Raw genomic sequence first — 26,522 nt, forward strand, 5'->3', positions numbered from 1 at the left:
AAGCAAGCTAATTAAAATGAACTTGTTAGGTCTCAAAAGCTAAATGAATGAGGCTTTAAGTACTGTAGAACATTCATCCTTTCTAGAGAGAAACTATGCCTTGAAGAAAACTCCCATGCTAAAAGTATTCACCTTTGAGTTCACTGTTGTCTATAGCTGGACCATCCAGACTTTGCTTATCCACAGGAACAAGTCATTACTGTATGACTTTCACTTGCGTGACTTCTCCATATGCTGTTCTTGTAAATTATCGGTTTACTATTAGTCAGGAATTGCTAAATTACAATTTTGAATGCATGACTCACCAGACACCACTGACACATCGCGTAGAAAGAGCTCTCGGAGCTATAGTAGACCCTTGCTGCATAAATCCTCCAACAGGAAACCAAAAGCTGTTTCCAAGCGAGTATTGGTTTACAAGGAGATTGCACCTTCCCTGGGCACATGGATGAGGACTGTACCATTCATATGGAGTCAGGCTGGCAAGATAAAAGTTTGACAAGTTAGCCTTGCAGACTTTTACCAGTTCATAACATTTTTTTTTTACAATGTTACCATTTAAATAATACATCATAATATTTAAAACCTATGAGATCCACTCAATCACTAAGCTGCAACTCTAAAGCTCAAACAATATAATGTTTTTAAAAAACAAACAAAAAAAAACACCTAAATCGGGCCAAAATAATTAGAATTTAGTTACAAGATATAGTTGTAGTTCATTATTGGTGAAATAGCTCAGTGGGCTAATGCATCAGCGGAATCTGTTCTAACCCTTGGGTCGCAGGTTCATAATCCTGGCAGGGTTGACTCAGCCTTCCGATTGGGTGATAGTAACAAAAAAAACACAAACAAATGTTGGATGTTGGGCTAAGGTACTTGGAAACCAGTGTAATCTGGTTAAGTACTTTGTTATTATTATTACATAAGCCTGTCAGGATGCCAATGTATCAATACATTTTCCCAAGTGGGTGTGTTAATTTCATAAGAGCAAGCATTAGATTGCTAGAATAGGACCTGCTAAAAAATTGGGGAACACTGGTGTTGCGGCAGGCTTTGGCTTCATATATGTCAATCACAGTTTAATTCAAATGTGTTTAGCACTACTGTTCAATCATGAAATAGTGATTTACAAAGTAAAATAATACTACAGACCAACAAAAAATGATATTTGTTTGTTTTGTCATTTGAAAAGGTACCATCACTTACCTGGAAATTATGCTACTGAATAAAGCAAAATCTAACTTTTTATGTTATGTTCTATTTTTTTTTTTATTTAAATTAAATATTTAGTAAATTACATCAAAATATATTTCAGTCCAGGCATAATCAGGACACACATTGTTAATGACAGAGAGATAGAAACATTATGCAGCCCTTTAAATCTCTGCAGTGAATTATGGTATTAGGTATAGATTGTAAAAAAAAAAAGCGTAGACTTTTTATTTAGTATTTTTATTAATTGCTGCTGCATTGATGTTCAGAGGCCAACTGTGTTTCATTGTACTTGTATGCATAATGTACAGGGATAATAAAGTTGGATTTGACTCTGAATCGTGCTCTGATGTGGTGATTCTGAGCCTGCACCCAGTCTGTGGGAATCCATCTGGATGTCCCTGCATGCCTTCTACCAAAATGTAACCAACACTGGGTTTTATCAGCTGCCCAGCACTGATCACAGTGCAATTGGCAGGGACAGTGTGCCAGAACTACAACATGAAAAGGAGATCTCCCACTAATGCTGCAGTAACACAGCTGAGGGTGCTCACCGAGCACACTGTACTGTGTGAGCTGGGAAATCCCTCTGCTGTTGTCCCCATGAGTTAGGGCAAGGGAAGGGTTAGGGTTAGCATAGGTCTAGTGCTATGGTAGAGTTAAAATTAATGCTGGGTTATGATCATTGCTGTTTTAAGGTTAAGGATAGTGCAGGTATATGGTAAGTTTGGATTTAGTGTACGGATAGAGTTAGGGATAGAGTAGGGTGTAGAGTGCATTAACAACCAAAAAGATCCTAGACATATGAGGCATTTAACAATCAGGACTGATACGTGAATCTGACTTATTTTTGTTTAGTTGCTCTTCATATGTAAAAAAATAAACAATAACTTAAAAAGTGTTTTTTTTTCTTCAATTTTTAACATTTTATTCATACCTAATGTCGAGATAGTCATGTAGGATATTATAAGGAAGTCCTTTCTACATTTTTAAAAACAATATTTAATGTGTGAGGTTAAAGAGAATACCTTAAATTATGATGGAACAAACACAAAGCAAAATTTCCTGGGGTTGTCTCTCTTGTTTCTTTTGTTTATTTCATATATCATAAATATGACATTGATCATACTTAAAGGGGTACTCTATTCCCTTAATGCTATTCAGCTTGCTGCAACTGCCATGTTTCATTGGCACATTAGTGACAATTGTAAAGAATGTGCCAGCTTTGTTCAGATAGGAAGAGAGATTGTCATTATAGACAGTTTCCCAGGGGTGAAGCATGATGGCGGCAATGGAGGACTAACCGCTGGAGAAAAAAGTAAGATTATTATTATTTTTTTGTTTTATTTGGGGGTCATCTGACATAAATAGGGCTAAAGGAACACTGGAAATGCAAAATGGAATATACGTTGTTAACATTTGAGTGCATTTTTACATTTTACCTATTTAAACAAAAAGCAGGCAACAACAAAAACAAATGGTCCTGCACTCTTTAGAAACCAAAAATATTCCATTTAAACTGTAATCACAGTAGCAAAGCTTCAACCCAGTCATGTGGTCCTTATCAAGTTATTAGTTGCTTGCTGGGGGCCCTCTGAAGTGCTGGTCTATTTTCTATCTACTAATTTAAATTATCTGTCATGGCAGAAGTATGCATACTTTATTAATTGTATATATTGTATACTCTGCAAATTTAAATTGATTAATTTTAATCATAATAAGAAGCACAAGGGACATATTATAGCTGATGTGGTATTTTACCAAACTCTATAAATTATTATATAAACATACACATATAAACTATGGTCCTTCTACTTTAACAAATATTTATTCCGAGACAAAACAACAACAACATACAAATAATGACACACAATCTAACTAACTATACCAAAAACAGCAACAACAATCTAACTAACTATCAATAACAACTAAATCTTATAAAGTCACAGGATCCCACTCACAGTTCACCATTATAAAAATTAGCCCATGTGTGCTCACGTCTGCTCAGTAGCACTGCCAAGAAGGAACAGGAAGGGATGGGGATAGGGGGAAGTGGTTATCTCTTTCCTGACTTGTAAAGGTATTGTATTACCCAATTGCCATATCAAATGTTAAAGCTTATCCCCCTGTAAGAAAGACCTACATGAGCTTGGTCACATGACCCCTGGTCACCAAAAAATCACCACATCTGCCACTTAATAAAATGGTGGTGGGGGGGGGGGGGGTCGATGACAAGAAGAACCAGACTTGCTTTAGTAAGACTCCCACACGGATGCGCTAAAAAATGAATTTTACCCTATCGGCAAAAATATACTTACTCATACCCTCCACGCTCCAGAGACAACCATGGGATGCAGGCACATGAAATCCCGCCGCCCTGAAGACTCTGGTATGCCTGACATCAGACTCTCCTTTGAGTGCGGCCGTCACCCAAGATGGCGCCTAAGGCACAAAAGAAGGCTGAGGCTCCTGAAGAGTCCCAGGGGGATGCAGATTCCACTGCATCGGTCGGCTCAGACGGCGTATACAGGGAATCTGAATCAGAGGAAGACTCTTCCCCGTCCACCAAGGGAGATATTAAGAGGTTATTAATAGAGCTGAGGCATGTGTGGGAGAAAGATCTACAAGAGACACAGACTGAAGTGGGAATCATACACACAAAAGTCAAAGCTATGGAAACAAGAAAGAAGGCCAGAGACAAATCCTGGAGACTCAGAACCGGGTGAAGGAATATCGCCACCAAGTACAGATGCTGCACAAGACACTGTGTTAGAGACCAGACACAGGAGGTGTAATATCAGCCTAAGAGGTATCCCTGAACAAATTGGGGGAGAGGAATTGCTGTCCTTCACATGGAAGCTAGTGGCCAATATGGGCCTCAAGGGGGAGGCAGACCCCTCACTGGTGACGGCGGTGTTCAGGGTAAGGAAAGCGGCTACAGACCCGACAGGGGCATCCAGAGATGTCATCATCGTCACCAAAGATATAGCGGCAACATCCGTCATTATGACCCGCTCTAGAGCCCAGGGAACAGTGCACTACCAAGGCAGTGAGATCGCCCTATATGGAGACCTTCCATTCAGGGTGTTGCTGAAGAAAAGACAGCTGGCCCCGATCGCCAGGAGACTGAGGGATTACTCCATCAAGTATCGCTGGGGAGTGAAGGGCTCTCTAATAGTCACGAAAGATGACGGCATACTCACCTTGACCTCCATGGATGACCCAGAGACTTTTCTACACCAACTATCATTACCAGAGGAGTCACAAACGAAGACCATACAAAGATCAGAGGACTGTCAACCACCAGGTGCACCAGGAGAAGGGATTTCGCAACCCATGACCCACTAGTTTGGGACCTCAGTCTGCAGGCTGCAGTTCAGGAAATGACACATAGCCTTATGGGTCTAGAGTCCAGTCAGGGCCGGCCTTAGGGGTGTGCGAGCTGTGCGGCCGCACAGGGTGCCATGGAGCAGGGGGCGCCGTGCGGCCGCACAGCCGATTTAAAAAAAAAAATTTTTTTTTTTTTTTTTTTTAATTTGCAGCGGGGGCGGAGCTTACCGTGCGGCGGGGGCGGAGCTAAAAACGCCGGAAAACTGCTGCAGGGGAAGCAGGAAGGGGTCCCTGCTTCCCCACCAAAGAGTCACCAGGAGCTGCACTGCCTCCACAATTAACTCCACAGGTAACTGTGTGATTGTCAGGTGAGTGTGACTCTCTGCCTATGTGTATGACTGTCTGCCTCTGTGTGTGTGTGTGTGTGTTACTGTCTGTGTGTGTGTATGACTGTCTGCCTCTGTGTGTCTGTGTGTATGACTGTCTGCCTCTGTGTGTGTGTCTGTGTGTATGACTGTCTGCCTCTGTGTGTATGACTATCTGCCTGTGTGTGTCTGTGTGTGTGTGTGTGTGTGTGTATGACTGTCTGCGTGTGTGTGTGTATATGACTGTCTGCCACTGTGTGTCTGTGTGTATTACTGTCTGCCACTGTGTGTCTGTGTGTATTACTGTCTGCCTCTGTGTGTTTGTCTGTGTGTATTACTGTCTGCCTCTGTGTGTGTGACTATCTGCCTGTGTGTTTGTGTGTGTGTGTGTGTGTGTATGACTGTCTGCGTGTGTGTGTGTGTATGACTGTCTGCGTGTGTGTGTGTATATGACTGTCTGCCACTGTGTGTCTGTGTGTATTACTGTCTGCCACTGTGTGTCTGTGTGTATTACTGTCTGCCTCTGTGTGTTTGTCTGTGTGTATTACTGTCTGCCTCTGTGTGTGTGACTGTGTATGACTGCCTCTGTGTGTATGACTGCCTCTGTGTGTATGACTGTCTGCCTCTGTGTGTATGACTGTCTGCCTCTGTGTGTCTGTGTGTGTCTGTGTGTATGACTGTCTGCGTGTGTGTGTGTGTGTGTGTGTGTATGACTGTCTGCCTCTGTGTGTATGACTGTGTGTGTGTCTGTGTGTATTACTGTCTGCCTCTGTGTGTGTCTGTGTGTATTACTGTCTGTGTGTATGACTGACTGTCTGCCTGTGTGTGTCTGTGTGTGTCTGTGTGTATGACTGTCTGCCTTTGTGTGTCTGTGTGTGTGTGTATGACTGTCTGCCTGTGTGTGTGTGTATGACTGTCTGCTTGTGTGTGTGTGGATGTCTTCCTGTGTGTGTATGGCCATCTGACTCTGTGTGTGTGTGTGTGTGTGTGTCACATACAACCAATACACGCATATCACACACTGTTAATATACCCATTACAAATATCACACACAGTCATCACACGTACTATTACATACACAGACAACACAAACATAACAGCATACATGGATGACGGGGGGGGGGGGGGGGGGGCGCTGTGAAGATTTTTCGCACAGGCGTCTAAATGCCTAAGGCCGGCCCTGAGTCCAGTAGCAACACACCAAACCCTTTACTCCCAACGATCTCTTTGTGTATTAGATAACCTTATCCAGCATATTTAGATAACCTTATCCAGCATATTTAGCCATACAGATTACATAAACTACCCATAATCCCTAATATAATCTAAGCCCAAAGGGATTGTTTACTATGCCTGACTAGTTGGAACATATGCATAAAGTTTTCCCTTCAATTACAGGAATATCGTTTCCTCTTCGGATATACCTCGTCATGTGATGCTACCATGTATGCTTATGTTTCTTTCTACATTTTCTATATATATATATATATATAATAACAGGGATGTATATTGAATGCATACATACCAATAAAATCCAAATTGAAAAAAAAATGGGTTATTAATTTCAGTTTTCCCAATGTCTATATGTCTTGTTTACACTAGGTGGCAACAGTTATCAAGCAAAATATGGAAAGCACATTACCGAGCAACCAGAAACAGCACACAGCTGACAGCTAGATAGGCAAGAAGCATGAAGAGCCATACTCCAGGAGAAAAGGGATCTAGGAAGGAGAAATATCCTGGCTTTCGACCCTGCAATAAAAATATATATATATAAAAAATAAATAAGTAATTCAACAATGTGGAAATAATTCAATGAAATTAAAAATAATGTATTGAACAATTTAGGTCTATGAATGCTTTTTCATTTAGCTACACTTTATGTATTTGGATGAGATTATTCATAAAATTATGGCTCTATTACAAATCATTTTTATAAGTACCCATAAAAATCATGTTAGCAATGTATACACTTTCAAAAGGAATAACATTTCTTGCAAAACTAACAATATACCACAACTGTGTTAACATAACTGCTTTAACATTACTGATCTCATTATCCGCTAAATTAAAACTCCATTTTGAATGAAAACGCATTATCCAAAGTGTTATTTTACTCATTCTCATAAAGCAGAGGCTTACTCTTGTTAGAATAAAGATTACAATATAATCTACCAGAAGCATGTGGTGGCAAAACCTACATCTGTTTATTTTACAGTGCGTGATCTGGAAAAAGTAATTGACATTATAGGGATAGCTGTCAGATTAGTGACCGGATAGATGCCTGGATTGTGATTGGTTATCTCAAAGAAAGCAGATATTTCATCTATAATTTAGATGGACAGGTGGTTGGCAAGTTTATAATTATGTATTTTAAAAAGTTTTACATAGTGATCTAATTTAGAGCACTTAAAAATACATCAAACATTATAGAAAGAAGAGAAAGCATACATAGTTTTGGAAAATACAGTTAGATCTGAAAATATTTGGACACTGACACAAGTTTTGTTAATTCAACTGTTTACCAAAATAAATTAAAGTTACGGTTAAATAATGAATATGGGCTTAAAGTGCAGTCTATCAGTTTTAATTTGAGAGTATTCACATCCAAATTAAAAAAAGAGCGTTTAAGAATTACAGCACTTTAATATGTAGCCCCCTATTTTTCAAGGGAACAAAATTAATTGGACAATTGACTCAAAGCTGTTTCATTGTAATACTGTTGTTAAACATTTTCTGATTACTCTACCTGCAGTGTATACTTAGTGCCTAAACTCAGCCACCTCCTATCAAATCACCAGTCCATGAACAGACCAATACGTCCCCAAAGTACATTGGTGTGCTTCCAATGCTGTAAGAGTACCCATCAGACACATTTTGGAGAACTCTTTCCTATATCCTATGGCGCGGAACACCCACATCAGAAGTCTTTTTTATTTCCACCCTATTTTAGTTCTACCTCAATTTTATCATGTGTACCCTGTGTTACCCTTTCCCTCCCCCCTAAGGACAAATCACAACCTTCCAATCTTCACATCATGTCACAGGTTCCTCTCTGACATGCTATATCAAATAACAATTCGGGAAGATGAACAGTGCTCGACCATATGAACACAGATTATCCCAAACACAGACCTTACGCTCATATATCTCGTCAACGCCCACACCAAAGATACAAAATGCAACCAGCCACCCCTCCTCACTACCCACTATGAAAATTCACTCAAAGTGCACGTGGGTTAAACACCCCAAAAGGCGCATACTTCTAAACGATGCCAAACGCAACACCGTTGACATTTTATGCATACAAGAAACACACTTTGTATCAAACTGAGTACCCATCTTTGGTCTGCGAGACTACCCCATACAATACCACACAACTCACACCTCGAAGTCGAGAGGAGTGTCTGTTCTGATAGATAACTGCTTATCCTTTGATCTACTACAAATCAAAAAAGTAGATTCTTTATCATTCATTGCACAATCAATACACACCCTACTTATTAATGAATGTCTACAGCCCCAACGTTCAACAGAGAGATTTCCTCCATAGAGTCCTCAATAAAATACCACCTGCACAAACAGATTCCATACTAATTTGCAGAGACCTAAACCACATGCTACATTCATGTTTAGACACCACAATCCCTTGAAGCATCCACCAGGCACACTACTTTTAAGTCTAACAGTAAAGCCCTAACAAAGCTCATAACCGACTATGGGTTGTACGACACGTGGAGAACATTTCACCTGACAGTTAAAGAATTATCTTATTACTTACCCAGGCACAAAACATACACCAGAAATAATTTTATCCTCACATCAGGAAATCTCTTACAACATGTACTGGGCTGCATTGCGCTCAGCGGGCAGGCGTCTGTATAACTGACCCCTGTATCATGCGGATGGATGCAGGATCCACGCCAAATTATAGCTACACGTCCGCCCATAGTTGATGATGACGTTAGCGTGCGCGTGACATCACGCGTGACATCACGCGGGAGACCCACGCACACGTTCTCGGGTCAAAGGCTGATTTTTGTTCAGAGCTGAAATAGGCTTATTTAAACTCCTTATGCCTTTTCATCATTGCACTGTCATGGTTTCCCTAGTGGTTGTCCGAGAGTGTGTTTCTGAGCGTTTACTTCTCGTTATTGACTTTGGCTTCGTTTGACTTCCCTGTATTCTGGTATCCGTGACTTCTGACTTTCCCTAATCGTTGTCTCTTTCTGTATCCCCGACCTTGGCTAGTATTCTGACTATTCTTAGGTACGTTAAGTCCGGCCATTCTAAGGCCCGGTAAGACGTTACCTGTTAGTCCTAGGTGTGATCCAGTTCTACGTGCTGGAGCAACTTGTACTTACACAAATATACACAGCCAGACTATCGCCCATAATCCATACAATAGTGCATTAAGACCAGCATGAGGATTTGTTGGTGGCAGACAGGGAATGGATAGCATGAGGAAGGTGCATGGGCTCTCTGGACACCAAAAAGGCTTTTTATAAGCTGCATTGGCCCTTCCTCCTCATGGTCCTGTGCAAATTTGGTTTCCCAACCCAATTCCTAACACTTATATCTGCTATAAACTTAAAACCATCTGCTCGAATTGTGAACAGTGGTTTTATATCTCTGGAATTCCAAATCTCGAATGGAACAAGGCAGGGATGCCCTTTTACCAGATATTCCACATCTTCGCCTAGAACCCTTGACACAATCCATCTGAGAAAACCCTAACATACAAGGAGAAAATCTCCTATAGTGAGTATAAACTGACACTATATGTTGATGATATACTCCTAATATCAGAACAGCCACATATCTCACTGCCAAACTTCCATGATAGTCTTACGCAAAATAGCAAATGCTCATATTATAAACTTAATCTATCCAAAACCCAAGCCATGGGGATAAACCTACCACAAACCACTGTTAACCTATTAAAAAAAATATTTTGCCTATAACTAGACAAGATCATCTAAAGTTCTTATGAGTAGCTTTCACTCTAACGTTGCACAATCTATAAGCAAAGTATTTAAAACTACTAAAAGAAATAAAAAAAACAGCTACAAAGTTGGAAAGGCAAATATGACTCATGGGCAGGGAGGATAGCTGTGGTTAAAATGATCATACTGCCATAGCTACAATACTTGTTCATATTACTCCCAATAGACCTCGTTGGAGCATACCTTCGTGAAACCCAAAAGACTCTCACTGCCTTCTTAGGAAACAACATAAGACTCAGGGTAGCTGAGTCTGTTCTGTTCCTACATGTCTCCAAAGGAGGTATGGATCTTCCAAACATACTCAATATAGCCCAAGTAGCCCCACTGCTCTTAACATCCCAATATACAGAATGTCCTCTTCTTTAGATTAAACTGGTATCCCATTGCACTAATGGCTACGCACTTACTTCTTTTGCATTAATACTTAGACCCCAACAGTCTCACTACAAATACATGTTGCCAGCAACTGTCCTCACACTTCATATCTGGGACAAATTTTGGCATAAACAAGGAATTGCTGACCAATTATCACCTGCATTACCCATAGAAGCAATCCCAATATTGATCCCAACCTTCAACAACAAAATCTGTCAAAGATACGTAGTTATCTCACTCTACCACATATATCAGAGATCCCAGCCTTTGACGTTCACAGAACTACAACAACACTACAACCTACCCAAGAGAGCAACATTTTCCTATACACAATTGAGATCCTGGCTAGAAAAACACCCTCTTACACCCAAAACTACTTTAAATTAACTACGGCTAACAGATGTGGAAAAATATGTTTGAAAATCAAACCCCCCAGAAAACCTATATCCTTGTTGTATACAATAGCACACGTTCAAACCACTTTAGACACATTTCCCTTTGTAAAGGCCTGGGGGAAAGAATTAATGTACAAACTAGGAAAACACCAATGGCTCAAAATCCTTTCAGCACACAAAATCCTAACAATGAACGCCTCTCACATCGAGCTCACCAGAAAGATTTTCTACTGCTGGTACCTTGTTTCAGCTCATTTATAACACAATACCCTAACATTTAATCCCCCTGCTGGAGGTGCAACTCCAACATGGGCACCATGCTACACATTTGGTGGTCATGCCCACCCTTGTCCACATACTGGAATGATGTAAGCACAAAAATTAAAGATAGCTCAGGAGTAACTCTCCCACAACCCCCCAAAATTTTTCTACACATCTCTTTCCCCTGGGTACTGCGAAACAACAAAAGTACCTAATACTCCACATACTTAAGGCAGCACTCACAGCAATAAGCAGAGCCCCACAGGGATTCTTAAGGGAAACATACACCGGGGACACCCCATACAATACACACATACAGTTATAAAACACAATGGACCCACGGCAAAAGCTTACCATGAATGGCCTCTCCACCTTATGCAACACACCCACCTCCATACCCAACAATTACACAGAAAAAATGGATAATTATAAGATGTTTCGCTAATGCACAAACATCTGAACTACCACAGCGAAGCAACTTACCACCAAGGTCTCACTCACCTAAGGAAGCTGACCCCAAACTAGGGGAACAGAGCAAGCACTCCAACAGCTGTGTTCATACTCAAACAAGGGCCAAAAGCCTTACAAAGCTTGACAAATGTAACAAAAAAAGTAACAAGGATTGTAAACTTATATATAGAATGAAAAAGGAGACATGCCAAATGAGACGTGAAATATGTTCTTACAACAAAAAAACAGAACATTGATAGCATAAAGAAATCTACTAAACAGCAAGTGACAAAATGATACATAGCAAACCTGAGTAACCTCTCCCTCCCCAACCTCCTTCCTGACTTGCTTGGTCTAAGACTCATTTTGGGGCACTATATCAGTTTGACAGTTCATATTACTGTGAAATTAGACACCCCTGGCATTACTAGACAGTTATTTTAGCACCAATTTATTTCAAAGTTTATGACAGACCTTAGGTCCCCCCCTTATAAGTATTTAGGGCCCCCACCCGCCGCTGAGGGGTGGGAGCCAGGGGGGAAGACACTAGGACCACAACCTTATTACTATTTAGGGCCCCCACGCGCCGCTCAGGGGTGGGGGCCAGGGGGAGGACATTAGGTCCCCCCTTATTAGTATTTAGGGCCCCCACCCGCCACTCTGGAGTGGGGGCCATGGGGAGGACATTAGGTCCCCCCTTATTAGTATTTAGGGCCCCCACCCACCGCTGAGGGGTGGGGGCCAGTGGGGAGGACACTAGGTCCCCCCCCTTATTAGTATTTAGGGCCCCCACCCGCCGCTCAGGGGTGGGGGTCAGGGGGGAGGACCTTAGGTCCCCCCTTATTAGTATTTAGGGCCCCCACCCGCCGCTGAGGGGTGGGGGTCAGGGGGGAGGACCTTAGGTCCCCCCTTATTAGTATTTAGGGCCCCCCATCATTTTACTTTAGGGCCCCCACCCGCCGCTCAGGGGTAGGGGCCGCCGGGGGCACAATTATTATTTTTTTTTATACAGTGAGCAGTCACAGGCTGCTCACTGTTTACTAGACATGCCCCTACTTGCGGTATAGCGAGTAGGGGCAAAATTTACTAATACTAAGTAGATACAGCCTTTTGGTAGATAACTCCCTAATACCATGGGGATTAGGGAGTTATCTACCAAGCGGCTGCAAGAGAAGTCCCGAGGTGCAGAAGTCCCGAAATTCCAAAATTCCGAAGTTCCGAAATGCCGAAGTTGCCGAATTTCCGAAGTGCTGAAATGCCGAAGTTGCCGAATTTCCGAAGTGCTGATTTGCGAAAATCCTGAATTTCGGAATGCCGAACCGAACCGAAAATTTTCCCCATGGACATGCCTACTAAAACATATGCTACATATAAATAAATTCCTGATTCTTATACACATAGAGGAATTTAAATATATCCGTCATTCACACACATGCACTGATATGGATTACAGATATGCCCACACATGAATCCCTGCATTAACACTGACACTCATCACAAATAAAATCACCCATTCACACTCACTGCTTAAGTATATCCCTCCATCATACACATACACTCCATACTACTCTGTCTCTGCAGTCATACATAGATTTTCGACACAAATAAACATTGGCATCCATACACCAAAACACCACTGTATTCATATACATAGGGCCACCACAAAATACACCTTTACATCCATAGAACATAAATGCACCCTTGCATTCAACATAAATGCACCCTTGCATTCACACTACACAACTGCTTTCACACACATCTGTGCTACTTACTTGTAGAACACTGAATTTACTACTACATTTACTACATGCAAATAAACCTCTACATGTTATACTCTCCAGCACTACACAAATCATACTTTATGACTGACACACTTTAATATTACACTCCACACATACATGCTTACTTTGACACATACAATGATTATATTAAATTACATAAAATATATAATTGCTTTACTGTCTTTGCAACAGACAAAAATGCATACCTCCATTCACACACATTTTCAATACACTCATGTTTGCATTCATACACTAAGTCTGCACAAAAACATACATATGCATTCAGAATGGCATTATATACAGAAAAGAACGTGACATTGCATTCACACAGAATTTCACACTCAAATACAAATATGCATTCATGCATAGTTCTTCCCACTGTAAACAAAGAGATACACAAATTGTTATTTATTGAAGTGAGAATCCAGAATTAATTTCAAATTCAAGGCCAAAGTAGCTGAATTGAAACCATTGCTAGTTTAGAGAATTTTTCAAGTTTTGACCTTAAACATGAAATTTACTTTGAATTCTCAATTTAGTAAATAAACCGTTCAGTATTATATTAATGTTATATTTAACATTTACTTAATATATGTACAGTATATTTGCCCTTCGAAAGGCCCAGGATAAAATTTGCCCAGAATGCTGTCAGTCCGTCCCTGAATAAATAAATAAAATATTAACTAAATCAAAATGTTTGAGAATGGAAAAAATACATTTCCGGTCATTAAGACGACTGATAAGATTAATATTTTCGCTATTAATCAACACCAGCTAGTTCAATTTCTCTCAACAGTAAGATTGCACACTGCAAGAATACAATCCAACAACCAACACAATGCTGCTAGTTCCCTTTCCAAGTGTTTCATCATCAGGAAATAAGAAAACTGACGGTCTTATTTACAGATTTTCAAAGTCATCACTTTAAAATTCAAGACTGGTCTAATTTTGTAGAAGCTTGACATTGATTGGCTGATCAAACAGTAAATCACTATCAGCTAGCACTGCATAATGATTGGTCCATGATTTAGCATGAACACACTCACAAGACAAAGTTGCTGCACTGTCATGGTCTGCGGCATTCCATGTTGTCGCGCACTGTTGATGCATTGTCATTGACTGCCCAATTACTGAATGAAATGAATGCAATTCTAACAGTTCGTCATTCCGTATACAGTGGGTATATGTCCTTTTTCTGTTTAAATGACCAAAATCAAAATGTTCTGTCATTTCACATTGAAGATAGCTTGTTATCAACAAATCCCTCCACTAGAATTATAATAAAGTAGTGCAGTGTTCTCATATCTATGTAACAGGCCTTTTCTTTAACCCCTTAAGGACACATGACATGTGTGACATGTCATGATTCCCTTTTATTCCAGAAGTTTGGTCCTTAAGGGGTTAATAAAGGGATTATCCACATAGACGTTTGCTGCCTACCATATCTTGGACAATCGCTTGATGTTATTAGTTATTATTAATAAATTCACTTCTCCATAATACCATAAAATTGCTTTCTGCATGACTGATCTACTCATCATCATATTTCAACCTTTGTTCTAATTTCCCAATACAAGAAAGGAATGCAAAATATATAACACCTTATCTAAAATATATACCTATACTCCCTAGAAATGTAATACAACTAATTGCATACTTTACATTCATTTGGAATTAATGCTCCCTGAAATATCTCAGTTCAAATCTCTCCGTGGATACCCTTATTCAAATTAAATGTCATGTTTTCTTTTTTTACTTTTCCTGTATTTCCTCATGCGTGCCTCCATGTCAAGCATACTTGCAATAATATTAGAAAAAAATTATATTCAGCAATTTTTGTTTACTCATATCCACCACACTCATCCTAAAAGAAGTTATCATATTCTTTTGTTTGGAAGAAACACTCTCTCAGACAAAACAGAATTAAGTCCATGTTATATGAGGATTACAAAGAAGAATTATTTTAAAATTAAAAAAAAGACGTAATATTAATCGGGATATGCAATGTAAAACCAAAACACCCAAAATAAACTTTTTTTTTTTTTTTTTAACTAAAGTAAAAAGATTATTTTGCAGTACTGCATGCTTTGACTTCAGATTTATAAGATTATTAACAAGACAATTTCACCTTTAACTTGGATAAGGTAAGCCCTTTCATTTAGTGTTTCTTTAGGGAACAAACTGTAAAATACTTCACCTCAACTCAGAATACTTTTATTTAAATGATTTAATAATGAAACTTAACGGGGGCGTGGCCTGACGGCTAATGGAGACGGACGCCTGTTAGTTCAGCTCCGTGCGGGAGTCACTAATTGACAGCGATTAACAGAACAATATTCACCTAAATTTACCTACTTACGACGGGGAAGTCACCCGAGTTGATGGCTCACTGTTCTCTGAAGAAAGTAAAGCCAAAACCGTCTCCTTTGCAGATCTCGGCTATGCAGTCACCGCCACGCTGCATCCAAGATGGCGCCGGCAGGCCTACATCGCCAGCTTCCAGCTCCGACAGAAGCGACATTACCTCTGTCTCGGCTAAAGCCATCCCAGCAACAAACGCATCTATACAAAGAATGCTTAATGAATTGAAGACATCCTTAACTTCCGACTTTGCCAAAATAGCTAAAGAAATCCGGGCGGATTTACAATCACTTGGTGAGCGAACTGACTATCTGGAAACAAAAACGGAGGAGATCATTTCGGCGCACAACAATGTGTCTACAGCCTTTGAGACCATTGAAGCGAAAGTTTCCTCTATCATAACTAAACTGGCAGATCATGAAGACAGAGACAGACGGAACAATATCCGAATCCGAGGCATTTCTGAAGATATCGGCCCTAAGGCCCTAGGCTCATTTGCCAAACAATTGTTCCTCCTCATGGTGCCGGAGCTCACGGAAGAAGCCACTTTAATAGACAGGATTCATCGGCTGCCGAGGCCCAAAAATCTCCCAACCTCTATGCCTCGAGATACTATCGCCAGACTACACTATTATACCACTAAAGAACAGATAATGCAGGCAGCTAGACGACAACCAGCCCTACCGGAGACCTTTCATAATATTCACCTGTTCACTGACCTTTCGGCAACTACACTGGCAGCGAGAAAGTCGTTTCAGCGAATTACTAAAGCCATGAGAGATGCCGGCATAACATACAAATGGGGCTTTCCAGCGAAAATCATAGCCCGATACAACGGATCCGAACACGTCGTTACAACACCAGAGATCGGGGAAAAGCTCCTGACCGCATGGAACATCCCGCTAGAAGACATCACACCCGGTGTTGCTGCTAAGAAGCCAGCCGTCACTTCACCGCTGAAAATCCCGCAGGACTGGAAATCTGTAGCCACAGCTAAGTGACTGTCTCACAATGTCCTCCCAGGACTACCTATTACCCAGCTTACCAGTAAACTGGTCATGGGCTCTCCTCATACTGTTGTGGTATTTCCACCTTTGCTATGTTAAAATGTTTAATGTTATTTAGCTTCACAAGAAATGTAACTTCCTATGTGCTATTTTTGCACAGCACACCGCTGCTCAAATAGCCCTAAGATCTATATGCAGCCCTTGGTCATATATATTAATCCTTTCCCCAACTAAGATAATTTACACGATCTCACCCATACGATGTGGGCACTAAATATAACTGGGCACCAAGCAGGAATTATAATTCCAGGCTACGCACAAGCGGATACCAACCACCATGTGCACTTTGTTGACCTGCTTAAGTTTCACGTCCATCTACCCATGTCACTCTACCATTCTCAATGTGATATTTTATCTAGGGGTCTGCAATCCCACAGATATTACAATATACACCTTGATCTACACCGACCGACAAACGCTGCATATAGATTTGCCTTAAGTCTATAACATCAGAACATGACACTTATGTGTTCTACTACCTTTATATGTATTAGGTACAACCAAGATAGTCAAACTATGTATGGGATCTGGGAAAAACGGCTGTTTATTTTTTCTTTTTCTTGTTGTTTATATGACTGTTTGAATTGATGTTTAGGCTGCTGTCCCATGTTATGATCTTATAACTAGCTATTGGAAATGTATTACTGCTGGCGATCTGAGTAACATATAACTAGCATGCACCCAGGTCCTATTATTCTACATATGGGAAACTTAATATTTGAGATAGTGTTTTCCCCAAGAATATACAAGTTAAGAGTTACCCCCTCAGGGGGCCACAGAAGACTCCTCCCCCGACGCGAGCTTCATTGCTCAATTGTCTCTATGACTTCTCGGTCCCACTATGGAGACCATCTTCCTGTATATAACCCCATCCAAGTTATCTACTTTCCTCCCCCCCGGTCCCGTTACACCCGCAGAATCACCCAACGACAACAGATCGAGCTACCACATGTTTCACACGACCTAGCTACTGACCAGACAACTCATGCATATGTGTCTCCACATAAAGCCCACAAGAATTCGGGGTCAACCTTCAGACCTAATATCACGGTGAGCTACCTGCCCATACACCTAACAGATACAGAAATCCAAGTAGTATGCCCAAAGTTCACAAACAACCAAACAATCCGCAAGTATGGCTCTTAATATCTTCTCTTTAAATGTTAAAGGCCTCAATTCCCCTCACAAAAGACGTCTCGCACTCCAGGAAGCCACAAGACACAAAGCACACATTGCGTTCTATCAGGAGACCCACTTTCAGACAACGCACAAACCCACCTTCATGTCCAAACACTTTCCGATAGGGTACCATAGCACGTATAAGAAAAAGAAACGGGGAGTCACAATCCTGATAAGCAAAGAAGTTTCGTTCCAACTGATCAAAAAATTAAGCGACAAGAAAGGGAGATACCTCATTCTCCAATGCATAATTAACAATGCCCAATACACATTGGTCAACCTCTACGGTCCACATAATGATCAGCACATCTTTTTGGACCAAGTTCTTTCTCTCGCAACTGCTCACAAATTTGGACACATTATTGTTGGTGGTGACACCAACTTTATTATAGATCCACTATTGGATACTACTTCATCCACACAGGTAGCTCAAGCAACAACGCGCAAGAGGCAACGCAACACCTCACTGATAGCAAACACTCTTCTCAACCACGGATACACCGATGTATGGAGGGCCCTGCACCCCCTAGGGAGAGATTACACACACCACTCCCTGGTCCATAATACATACTCGAGAATTGATCGCTTCCTCCTCCCAATAACACAAATGGCACAGATTACCAAAGCAGACATCGGTGTCACCACATGGTCTGACCACGCTCCGATCACAATATCGTACATGACTCAATACCCAGTATCAGGCAATAGGTCATGGCGCCTTAACGATACACTCCTTAGGGACCATTCATTTGTAACGCAACTTTCTGGGGACATGGAGACCTACTTTGCCACGAATAAAACGGCAGACATAGAAGTAGACACACTCTGGCAGGCACACAAAGCGGTCCTTCGGGGCCAGCTCATCAAACAAGCCAGTTATTGCAAAAGACAACGTATAAAAGATTACACAGACACGGTCACCGAACTTGCAGAACTCACCCGCACGAACAAAGCTTCACCATCGCATTCTACGACGAAACGAATCCTCCAGCTACAGGCAAAACTCGGAGATATGGAGCTAGCGAAAACAACCTATTTTCTGACTAAACTGAAACATAAATTTTTTAAGGAGGGCAATAGAGCAGGCAAAATTCTAGCAGCCCAACTAAAATCGAGAATGATACAATCTAAAATAGCATTTATACATGACAAGAAGGGACAAAAGCTCACTAATCCACAAGATGTTGTAGAAGAGTTCGGTAGATACTATAGCGATCTCTATAATTTAGCCCGCAATAGCGACACACATTCCCCCAACCAGACCGATATAGTTAATTATCTTCGAGATATCCATCTCCCCACAATCTCGACAGAAGAATGCCATGTGTTGACTCAACCGTTCCAAACTCAAGAAATACTAGACATAATCAACCACCTACCAAAACAAAAATCTCCCGGGCCGGATGGCTTTACTAATCTATACTACCATACATTCAAACACATTTTAGCACCACACATGACCAACCTCTTCAATCGGTGCTTCCAAATGGGCTCTATGCCCGCGGAGATGCTGAGGGCACACATTTCCACATTGCCGAAACCAGGGAATCCCCCCACCCATTGTGCCAATTTTCGACCCATCTCTCTTTTAAATTGTGACACGAAAATATATGCCAAATTAATAGCGAGCAGGTTGGCACTAATACTCCCGAGATTGATACACAATGACCAATCTGGATTTATAAAAGGCAGACAGGGGTCGGATAATACTAGAAAACTGCTGAACATACTATCCCACATAGAGGATGAAAACATAGAAAGCCTTTTGCTGGCCTTAGATGCTGAAAAGGCATTTGATAGATTGCACTGGGGATATATGTCTTCGGTGTTGGCTAAATACACATTTCCACCGAAGCTAATCCAAGGGATCATGGCACTGTACAATGGCCCATCTGCTCAAGTGTCCCAATCAGGCTTCCTCTCCGCACCCTTTATCTTGACAAATGGAACTCGTCAAGGGTGCCCCTTATCCCCCCTCCTTTACATACTAGCACTGGAGCCTCTAGCCACTAAGATCAGACAAGACCCAACCATCACTGGCATCCGAATCAAAGATAATGAATACCGTATGACTATGTTTGCAGATGACATTCTGTTAACCCTGAGCAATCCGGAGGCATCCTTACCTAAACTTATGTCCTTGCTACACGAATTTGGACGCATCTCATACTACAAACTAAATACTGCTAAAACACAAGCCTTACCGTTGTACATACCTACAACACGTATACAACATTTACACACCACATTCCGTTTTGACTGGCGGCAGAAACATATTACATACCTAGGGGTAAAACTAGCCCTCCACAAACAGACAATGGTGTCCTTAAACTATAGCCCTCTACAACACACCTGCATCTCTAGCTTTCAGAAATGGAGACAGGTCAAGCTGTCGTGGCTAGGCAGACTTCACACTATTAAAATGGTGCTGCTACCGAAAATCCTGTACATATTTCGAATGCTCCCTCTGCAAGTCCCGACTAGTTTCTTTAAGACACTCCAAGTTACATTGAACAGGTTTATATGGAATAGCAAAAAACCTAGATTGCCTCTTTCCTTACTTCAAAACCCCCAGTCAGAAGGGGGCTTAGGCCTACCAAAGATAAGCACATACTATGAAGCTGCCGTTCTCGAATCAGCAATACGCCTCCACGCATCTCCACAAGTTTTCCAGTGGGTAGACATGGAGAGAGACAGAATTACTACGTCATCCTTGACGACAGTTCTGTGGACACCGAAGATATATAGGAAAAAAGGGTTACCATGGTACCCTACCACGTCTTTAACAATGAAAATTTGGGATAAATTCCTCACCACCAAGGTCGAAAAAGGGAAATATAGTGTACATGCCCCTTTAGTGGCAATAGAAGAATTATCCCCATGGCTCTCACTAAAGGCATGGGCAACACACGGCATTCATTATGTTGGAGATGTGTGTTCTCGAACTGGGATCCTTGCTTTCCCGGAGTTACAAGAAAAATATAACCTACCGAGTTCCTTCATATTCCCATACCTCCAATTGAAAAGTATTGTCCAAGATAAACTAACCCTCCAAACTCAAACATCGGAACCAAAGGCAAATATTGCTACGTCCATGATTGAGAGATGTCGCTCGGCCCCCACTAAACCCAAATCACTATCCCTATGCTACAAAACTCTTTTACACATTCTACCTCCCAAGTCCTTCACCTATGTGTCCCAATGGGAAAAGGATGGATTGTCTGGTCTCTCAGACGAAGAATGGCTACAAGCACTTAATGCACTCAAGGGTAACACCTCATGCTTCTCACATGTAGAAGCGCACAGAAAAATGGTCTACAGATGGTACCTCACCCCACAGCGCCTACAGCAGATATTCCCTAAAACAACCCCCACGTGTTGGAGATGCGGGTCACATTTAGGAACTATGATGCATATGTGGTGGGACTGTGAAAAGATTAGACCTCTGTGGAATAGAACTCAAAAGCTCATAACAACCATTCTGCCCAAAACGCAACATCTTACCCCACGGGAAAGCCTTCTACTGCTGCTTCCAACTACGTGGAATACTGCAGCAAAGAAAGTAATCACAATTATCATTCTAGCGACCAGGAACCTTCTAGCTGGGCATTGGAAGACAACATATTGCCCGTCACATAAAGAATTGGCTGACAAAATTTACCAGTACTATAGATACGAAATGCTCTCAGCAGTCTCCCACATCTCAGCAAAACGAATAGAAAGTATATGGCTACCTTGGCTTACACTTCTGAACAAAGAGATACCGAACAAAAAGACAAAGGATCAGAGAAGACCCCCATGATACGAAAATAACAATATGCAATATCTACGTTTTACCAACTTGACACACTCAAGCAAACTTGTGGCGGCCTCCACCGCTAAGAGGCACAACCTATCCTACTGACAGGCACAATATGAGACAGTCATGTACTCGCCACCCAGACACACGCAGGCACAAAATAGTTCCTTGCCATGTTATGTCCCACAAGACCCGACACACCACGACACACAAGACTAAGCCACTCATGCTCTAAAAGTCTGGCTTAGTTCAACTCGATCTTAATTTAAATCTAATATTAGTATTATTATTGTTATATTTCTGTTATACAACTTACTAATTAACAAGGGAACCAGTGAGGACTTACGGATTGATCTGAAGGAGGTGCAATCAGTGCTACTTGTTAAACCTTGTCAAACCCACTGTGTTCTTTACTCAATTTTTTTGGTGGAGATAATTTGTAATCTTGAACCAAAGAACCATCATGCATAACCTTGATTTGTTGCTATTTTACCCCGAAACACCATGTTATGTCGGAACATGCTTAAAAAATAAGGACATGTAATCTTATGATTTGTTGTCTCCCCTCCCTCCCCCCACCCTTCTTTCTTTCTGTATCCCATCTTCCCCCCCCTTTTTTTATTTGAAAAACAATAAAAGTCAAATTTGACAAAAAAAAAATAATAATAATGAAACTTAACAGTAAAATCTATAACAAGACTTTTGAGCATTTTGTCTGTTTATATTTAATGATGGGACATTTCTTATCAATGGTGCCAGAATTAGCTTATATGGTTGCATATATTACAAATTACTACATTTTACATTACGATACTACTTTCAAGAAGGGATCTCCCAAAAAAGAATATGGGAGTTTTTTTTCTAAAACAATTGCATTACTAATCATTATAAAAAAAATATTCTGCAAGTCAGTGATTTAAGAGAATACATTTACATGTTCTACTTCTATGTAACAATAATATTTATTATTTTATTATGCACTATGATATATAAAAACTACCCATATTGAGTGGATTTGTGATGGAGTACAGTAGTTATTGTAACTATTTCAGTTTTCGCCCCAATGTTTGTATAAAAGCTGTATAAATTTAAAAAAAACAATTACAATAGGTGCTCATTAATGTAAATATTTAGATTTGTGAATGTTACAAATGTAATTACCCACAACAGTAACTTTTGTTTATTAAGTAGATTTTTTTTATTGGATTCATAAGCGTGGACACTGTATTGCCAATCAGAATCACAGGAACTCTGCCACCATTTTATGAGATTAAGAATGCTTAAATATAGCAATTAAATGGATAATAACTGCAATAATGTGAATGCCATGCTAGTGGTAAGCATACCAGTGGTTATATGACTGAAAAGCATACTTTATAGGAAACAGCAATACAGGAAGTAGATATATTGAATAATATACAATTCAGGCAGCTCTCACTTACCGACCGGATTCCGTTCTTATGACTCGGTCGTAAAACAAATTGGTCAGTAAGTGAGGAAGCGTTAGCGAGCATGCGCAAGAGAGCAGGTCTACATTCAGGGGAATTCTCCAAACATAGACCTGCTCACTAGAACAGGGAATTCCGAGAATCTCTGTTCGGGGAAACTTAACCGATCATAGATTAGCTCACTAGTGTAGGGAATCTCTGAAATCTACGTTTGGAGAAAAATTCGTCGAACATAGACCTGCTCTCTAACGTGGGGAATCCCTCCAATCCCCATGCTAGAGAGCTGGTCGTACGTGCAAACAGTCGGAAAACAGGTAGGTCGTAAAGGGAGGACACCTATATTATATACAATAAAAAACATTATTCATGTGGCCGGCATAGAGAAATGAAGACATAATCCATATATATACAATTATTAACTGCAGTAATATGGCAACAATTTCTATTACACCACATTTCAAACCAAATATGAAAATACATAGGATCTGTAACAAAGAAGATAAGAAAACATTCTACTGAGATCATGAGTTATATATAATTCTTCCCTCTCTGCGTGAAAATATCAGTTTTGTCTTTCTTCCTAGTTCTAGCATAATTCTGCTACCTTGAAATTTAATTAAGAAAGCAGCTCATTAGCAAACCTTAATTATTATGTGTAATCAAATCAGTGTGTAAGAATTAGCATGCAAATATGTCTAATGATTTTACTTAGAAGATGCAATCAGAAACCTTACCAGATGAACACGGTACAAGATGCTGATTCCTAAAGTCATGAATGGCTTGGAGAAATCAATCACCTTCTCTCTCTCTGCTGTGATTGTTAGGCCAGCAACCGCTAAATCTGCCTTCTGATGGGACATGAAAATATTAAGTCTGTGTACCAAGAGTATTACTTTAGTTTTATTAACATTTCAGGGTAGGTTCCATACATTTATACATTTATTGCACAAGTTCTATAATGTTACAGTGTTTTTTATTCTTATTTTTTTTATTACCATGCACGTTAGTGACTTATTTTGGTTTTAGCATGACAATTTGTGACTTACAGTTATCTTAACATTTACATTTTAAGATCTGTATTGTATCATCAATGATGAGTTAGCCTTGGGTGCTATTCAAAGGCTTATTCAGTTCAATTTATTTTGTATCTGGCTAAATCAGGAAGACAAATTAGACTTTGTAGTTTGGCAATCACATGAATTCTCAGAACCCAGGAAAATAAAAAACAAAAAGCTAAGTCATATAATTAATATAATAAGTTAATAAAAGTTAATATCTTCAGATTTCATACCTGTTTATTAAACTGATGGCTTTCACATTCCATACCAAATGATCTTTTCACCTTCATAAAATCATTGTGCCAACAAATTTATAGTAGGGAAATTATAAGTTGTATCAAGGTTATCAGATAATATGTACTCACATATATGCTTTCCTGGGGATGCTTTTGTTTAATTATCATTATACTTCATATTTTATACCTCAAGAGCTTTTTACACCTTTTTCGATTATGTGTTGTAATTATGACCTGTCATTCCTTGCTATACAATTGGCAGCAAAACATCATTCTAAGCTTGTAACACTTGAAAACAAGCATAAAAATAAATAGTTCCATCAGCACTCCTAACTGTATTTTAATACAATGATAGCATAATATTGATGCTGTAAAAATGTATTTTTATCAAAGAAAAAAAATATGTAAAAATAAATATAGTGATATAAAAAATAAATATATTTGTATCAAAAGACATTAATATATATGGCAAGATGGATCATAAAGAAACACAATCCATATCCTGTACTATTGTATTTTTTACCCCACATCTTATAGACTGTAAGCTCGTTTGAGCATTGTCCTCTTCAACCGACTGTTCCTGTAGGATTTTTGTAATTGTCTTATTTAATGTTAAATCTGGATTTGCTGGCGCTATTCAAATGTTAATAATAATAATAATAATAATAATAATAATAATAATAATAATAATACTATTAATATACTATAATAAGAAGCAGATGCCATCTTCATAATTTGGCTAAAGTTATCAGATATTATAGTAAATCTAAAGAAAGCCTGTAAGTATTTACAATGGTAGGTGATATTTTAAGCATTAAGTATGCATTAGATTATATATAGCTACTTCTTTGTATTGTTTCTTTAGAAGATTTTTCTGGGGACATGTTTATGTTGTATGATTTGCCCATAGAGATTTAGACCAAGGAATTACGTTTATGTCTCAGTTTAAAGGTGCTTTTGTTTGAAATAAGGAAGCTAGCTCTTCTTCTCCTCAACATAATGCAGTGATAAACTGAAAATATAGTCGTTACCTTTACTCTTTACCTTAACCCTAATATAATGTGAAACTGCATACTCTCATATTGAAAGAATTTTTTTTTTTTTTTTATCACAACCCCAGTTGTAATATTTTGTGGGTACCAGATTTCTTAAGATTACTCTGTTCTTACCCTGGATATTAACTCTCCCACCATGCCAGTCCAGGAACCATTCAGCTCCGGAACTCCATATACTCCATCTGCAACCAGGCGAATCTTGTAGTTAAATCGCAGAATATTGGCCAACTCCTTCAGCATATCCACACAAAAACCTTCGTACTGGTCATTTCCCTCCAGTTCCTGGTGATTTGCCTTTAACATCAGATATGGATTTTCCTGAAAACAAAAACACTTTCATTAACAAACATTTTTTATAATGTCTTTCTCTCTAAAAATATGTCAGTAGAGAAATTTACTTTTGACATTAGTCAAAATGCAGTGAAATATAGGACACTGACAACAGCACTACAAAATCGATGCCAAAACAAAATAAAAAAAACAAAAACAACTCAACCATTTGAAGAGATTTCCATATTTGCTATTTTGTTGTAAATTATACAACTCAATTATCAGTGAAACACTTAATTGAACATATTTTCAAAAGGTGAAACAAATATATAAAAGTAAATAAAATGTATAGTAGATGTCTATTTTATTGCATTAAGAATGCTGCATTTTATAGCATACAACATACTGTTAGTGTGTTCTTTCTGGTCACTGACAAGTATTTAAGTCTTAATTGGATTTTGACAAGCAAGAAGCCAAGCAAAACACAGCTCTCATTATGAGCTGATCTGTTTGTACTGTTTCCCTGCTTTCTCTAAAGCCCTATAATGGTCACACATTACTTTTATGATGTTTTTTATAGCCCACTTTTAAATATAAAATATGTTCATATTTATTTGTTATCGCACAAATCACAAATTGTCCTTGGACTGTCACTTTAAGATAATGAAATATCTTGCAAATATTCAACATTGCACCGCTAAAGTTGCATTAAAATAGTTACTTAAAATCAACAGAAATAGGATTATTGAAAACTGTAGACAAAAATATCCACACATTGATTATTTTTTTTCCATGATTTTCTTTTTCCAATTTGGCAACCTGTCAGATCATGACTGGGATAAAAGGCACACTGATTCCAAATGCGTAACTG

The 26,522-nt window shown here is 39.6% G+C and overlaps 1 protein-coding gene across 1 annotated transcript in view; it reads right to left on the reverse strand.

The window, feature by feature from the left end:
- The window catches only part of GRIK4 (glutamate ionotropic receptor kainate type subunit 4), a 758,447-nt gene that overhangs the window by 25,998 nt on the left and 705,927 nt on the right, over positions 1–26,522 (reverse strand). Inside the window, exons 13-16 of the mRNA XM_063436300.1 lie at positions 25,496–25,699; positions 23,767–23,880; positions 6,553–6,662; positions 306–479 (exon numbers count right to left, since the gene is read on the reverse strand). Coding sequence (XP_063292370.1) covers positions 306–479; positions 6,553–6,662; positions 23,767–23,880; positions 25,496–25,699 — 602 coding nt within the window. The remainder of the gene's footprint in view (positions 1–305; positions 480–6,552; positions 6,663–23,766; positions 23,881–25,495; positions 25,700–26,522) is intronic.

Source organism: Pelobates fuscus, chromosome 11, assembly GCF_036172605.1.
Source record: "Pelobates fuscus isolate aPelFus1 chromosome 11, aPelFus1.pri, whole genome shotgun sequence".
In the NCBI taxonomy this organism is placed as follows: domain Eukaryota; kingdom Metazoa; phylum Chordata; class Amphibia; order Anura; family Pelobatidae; genus Pelobates; species Pelobates fuscus.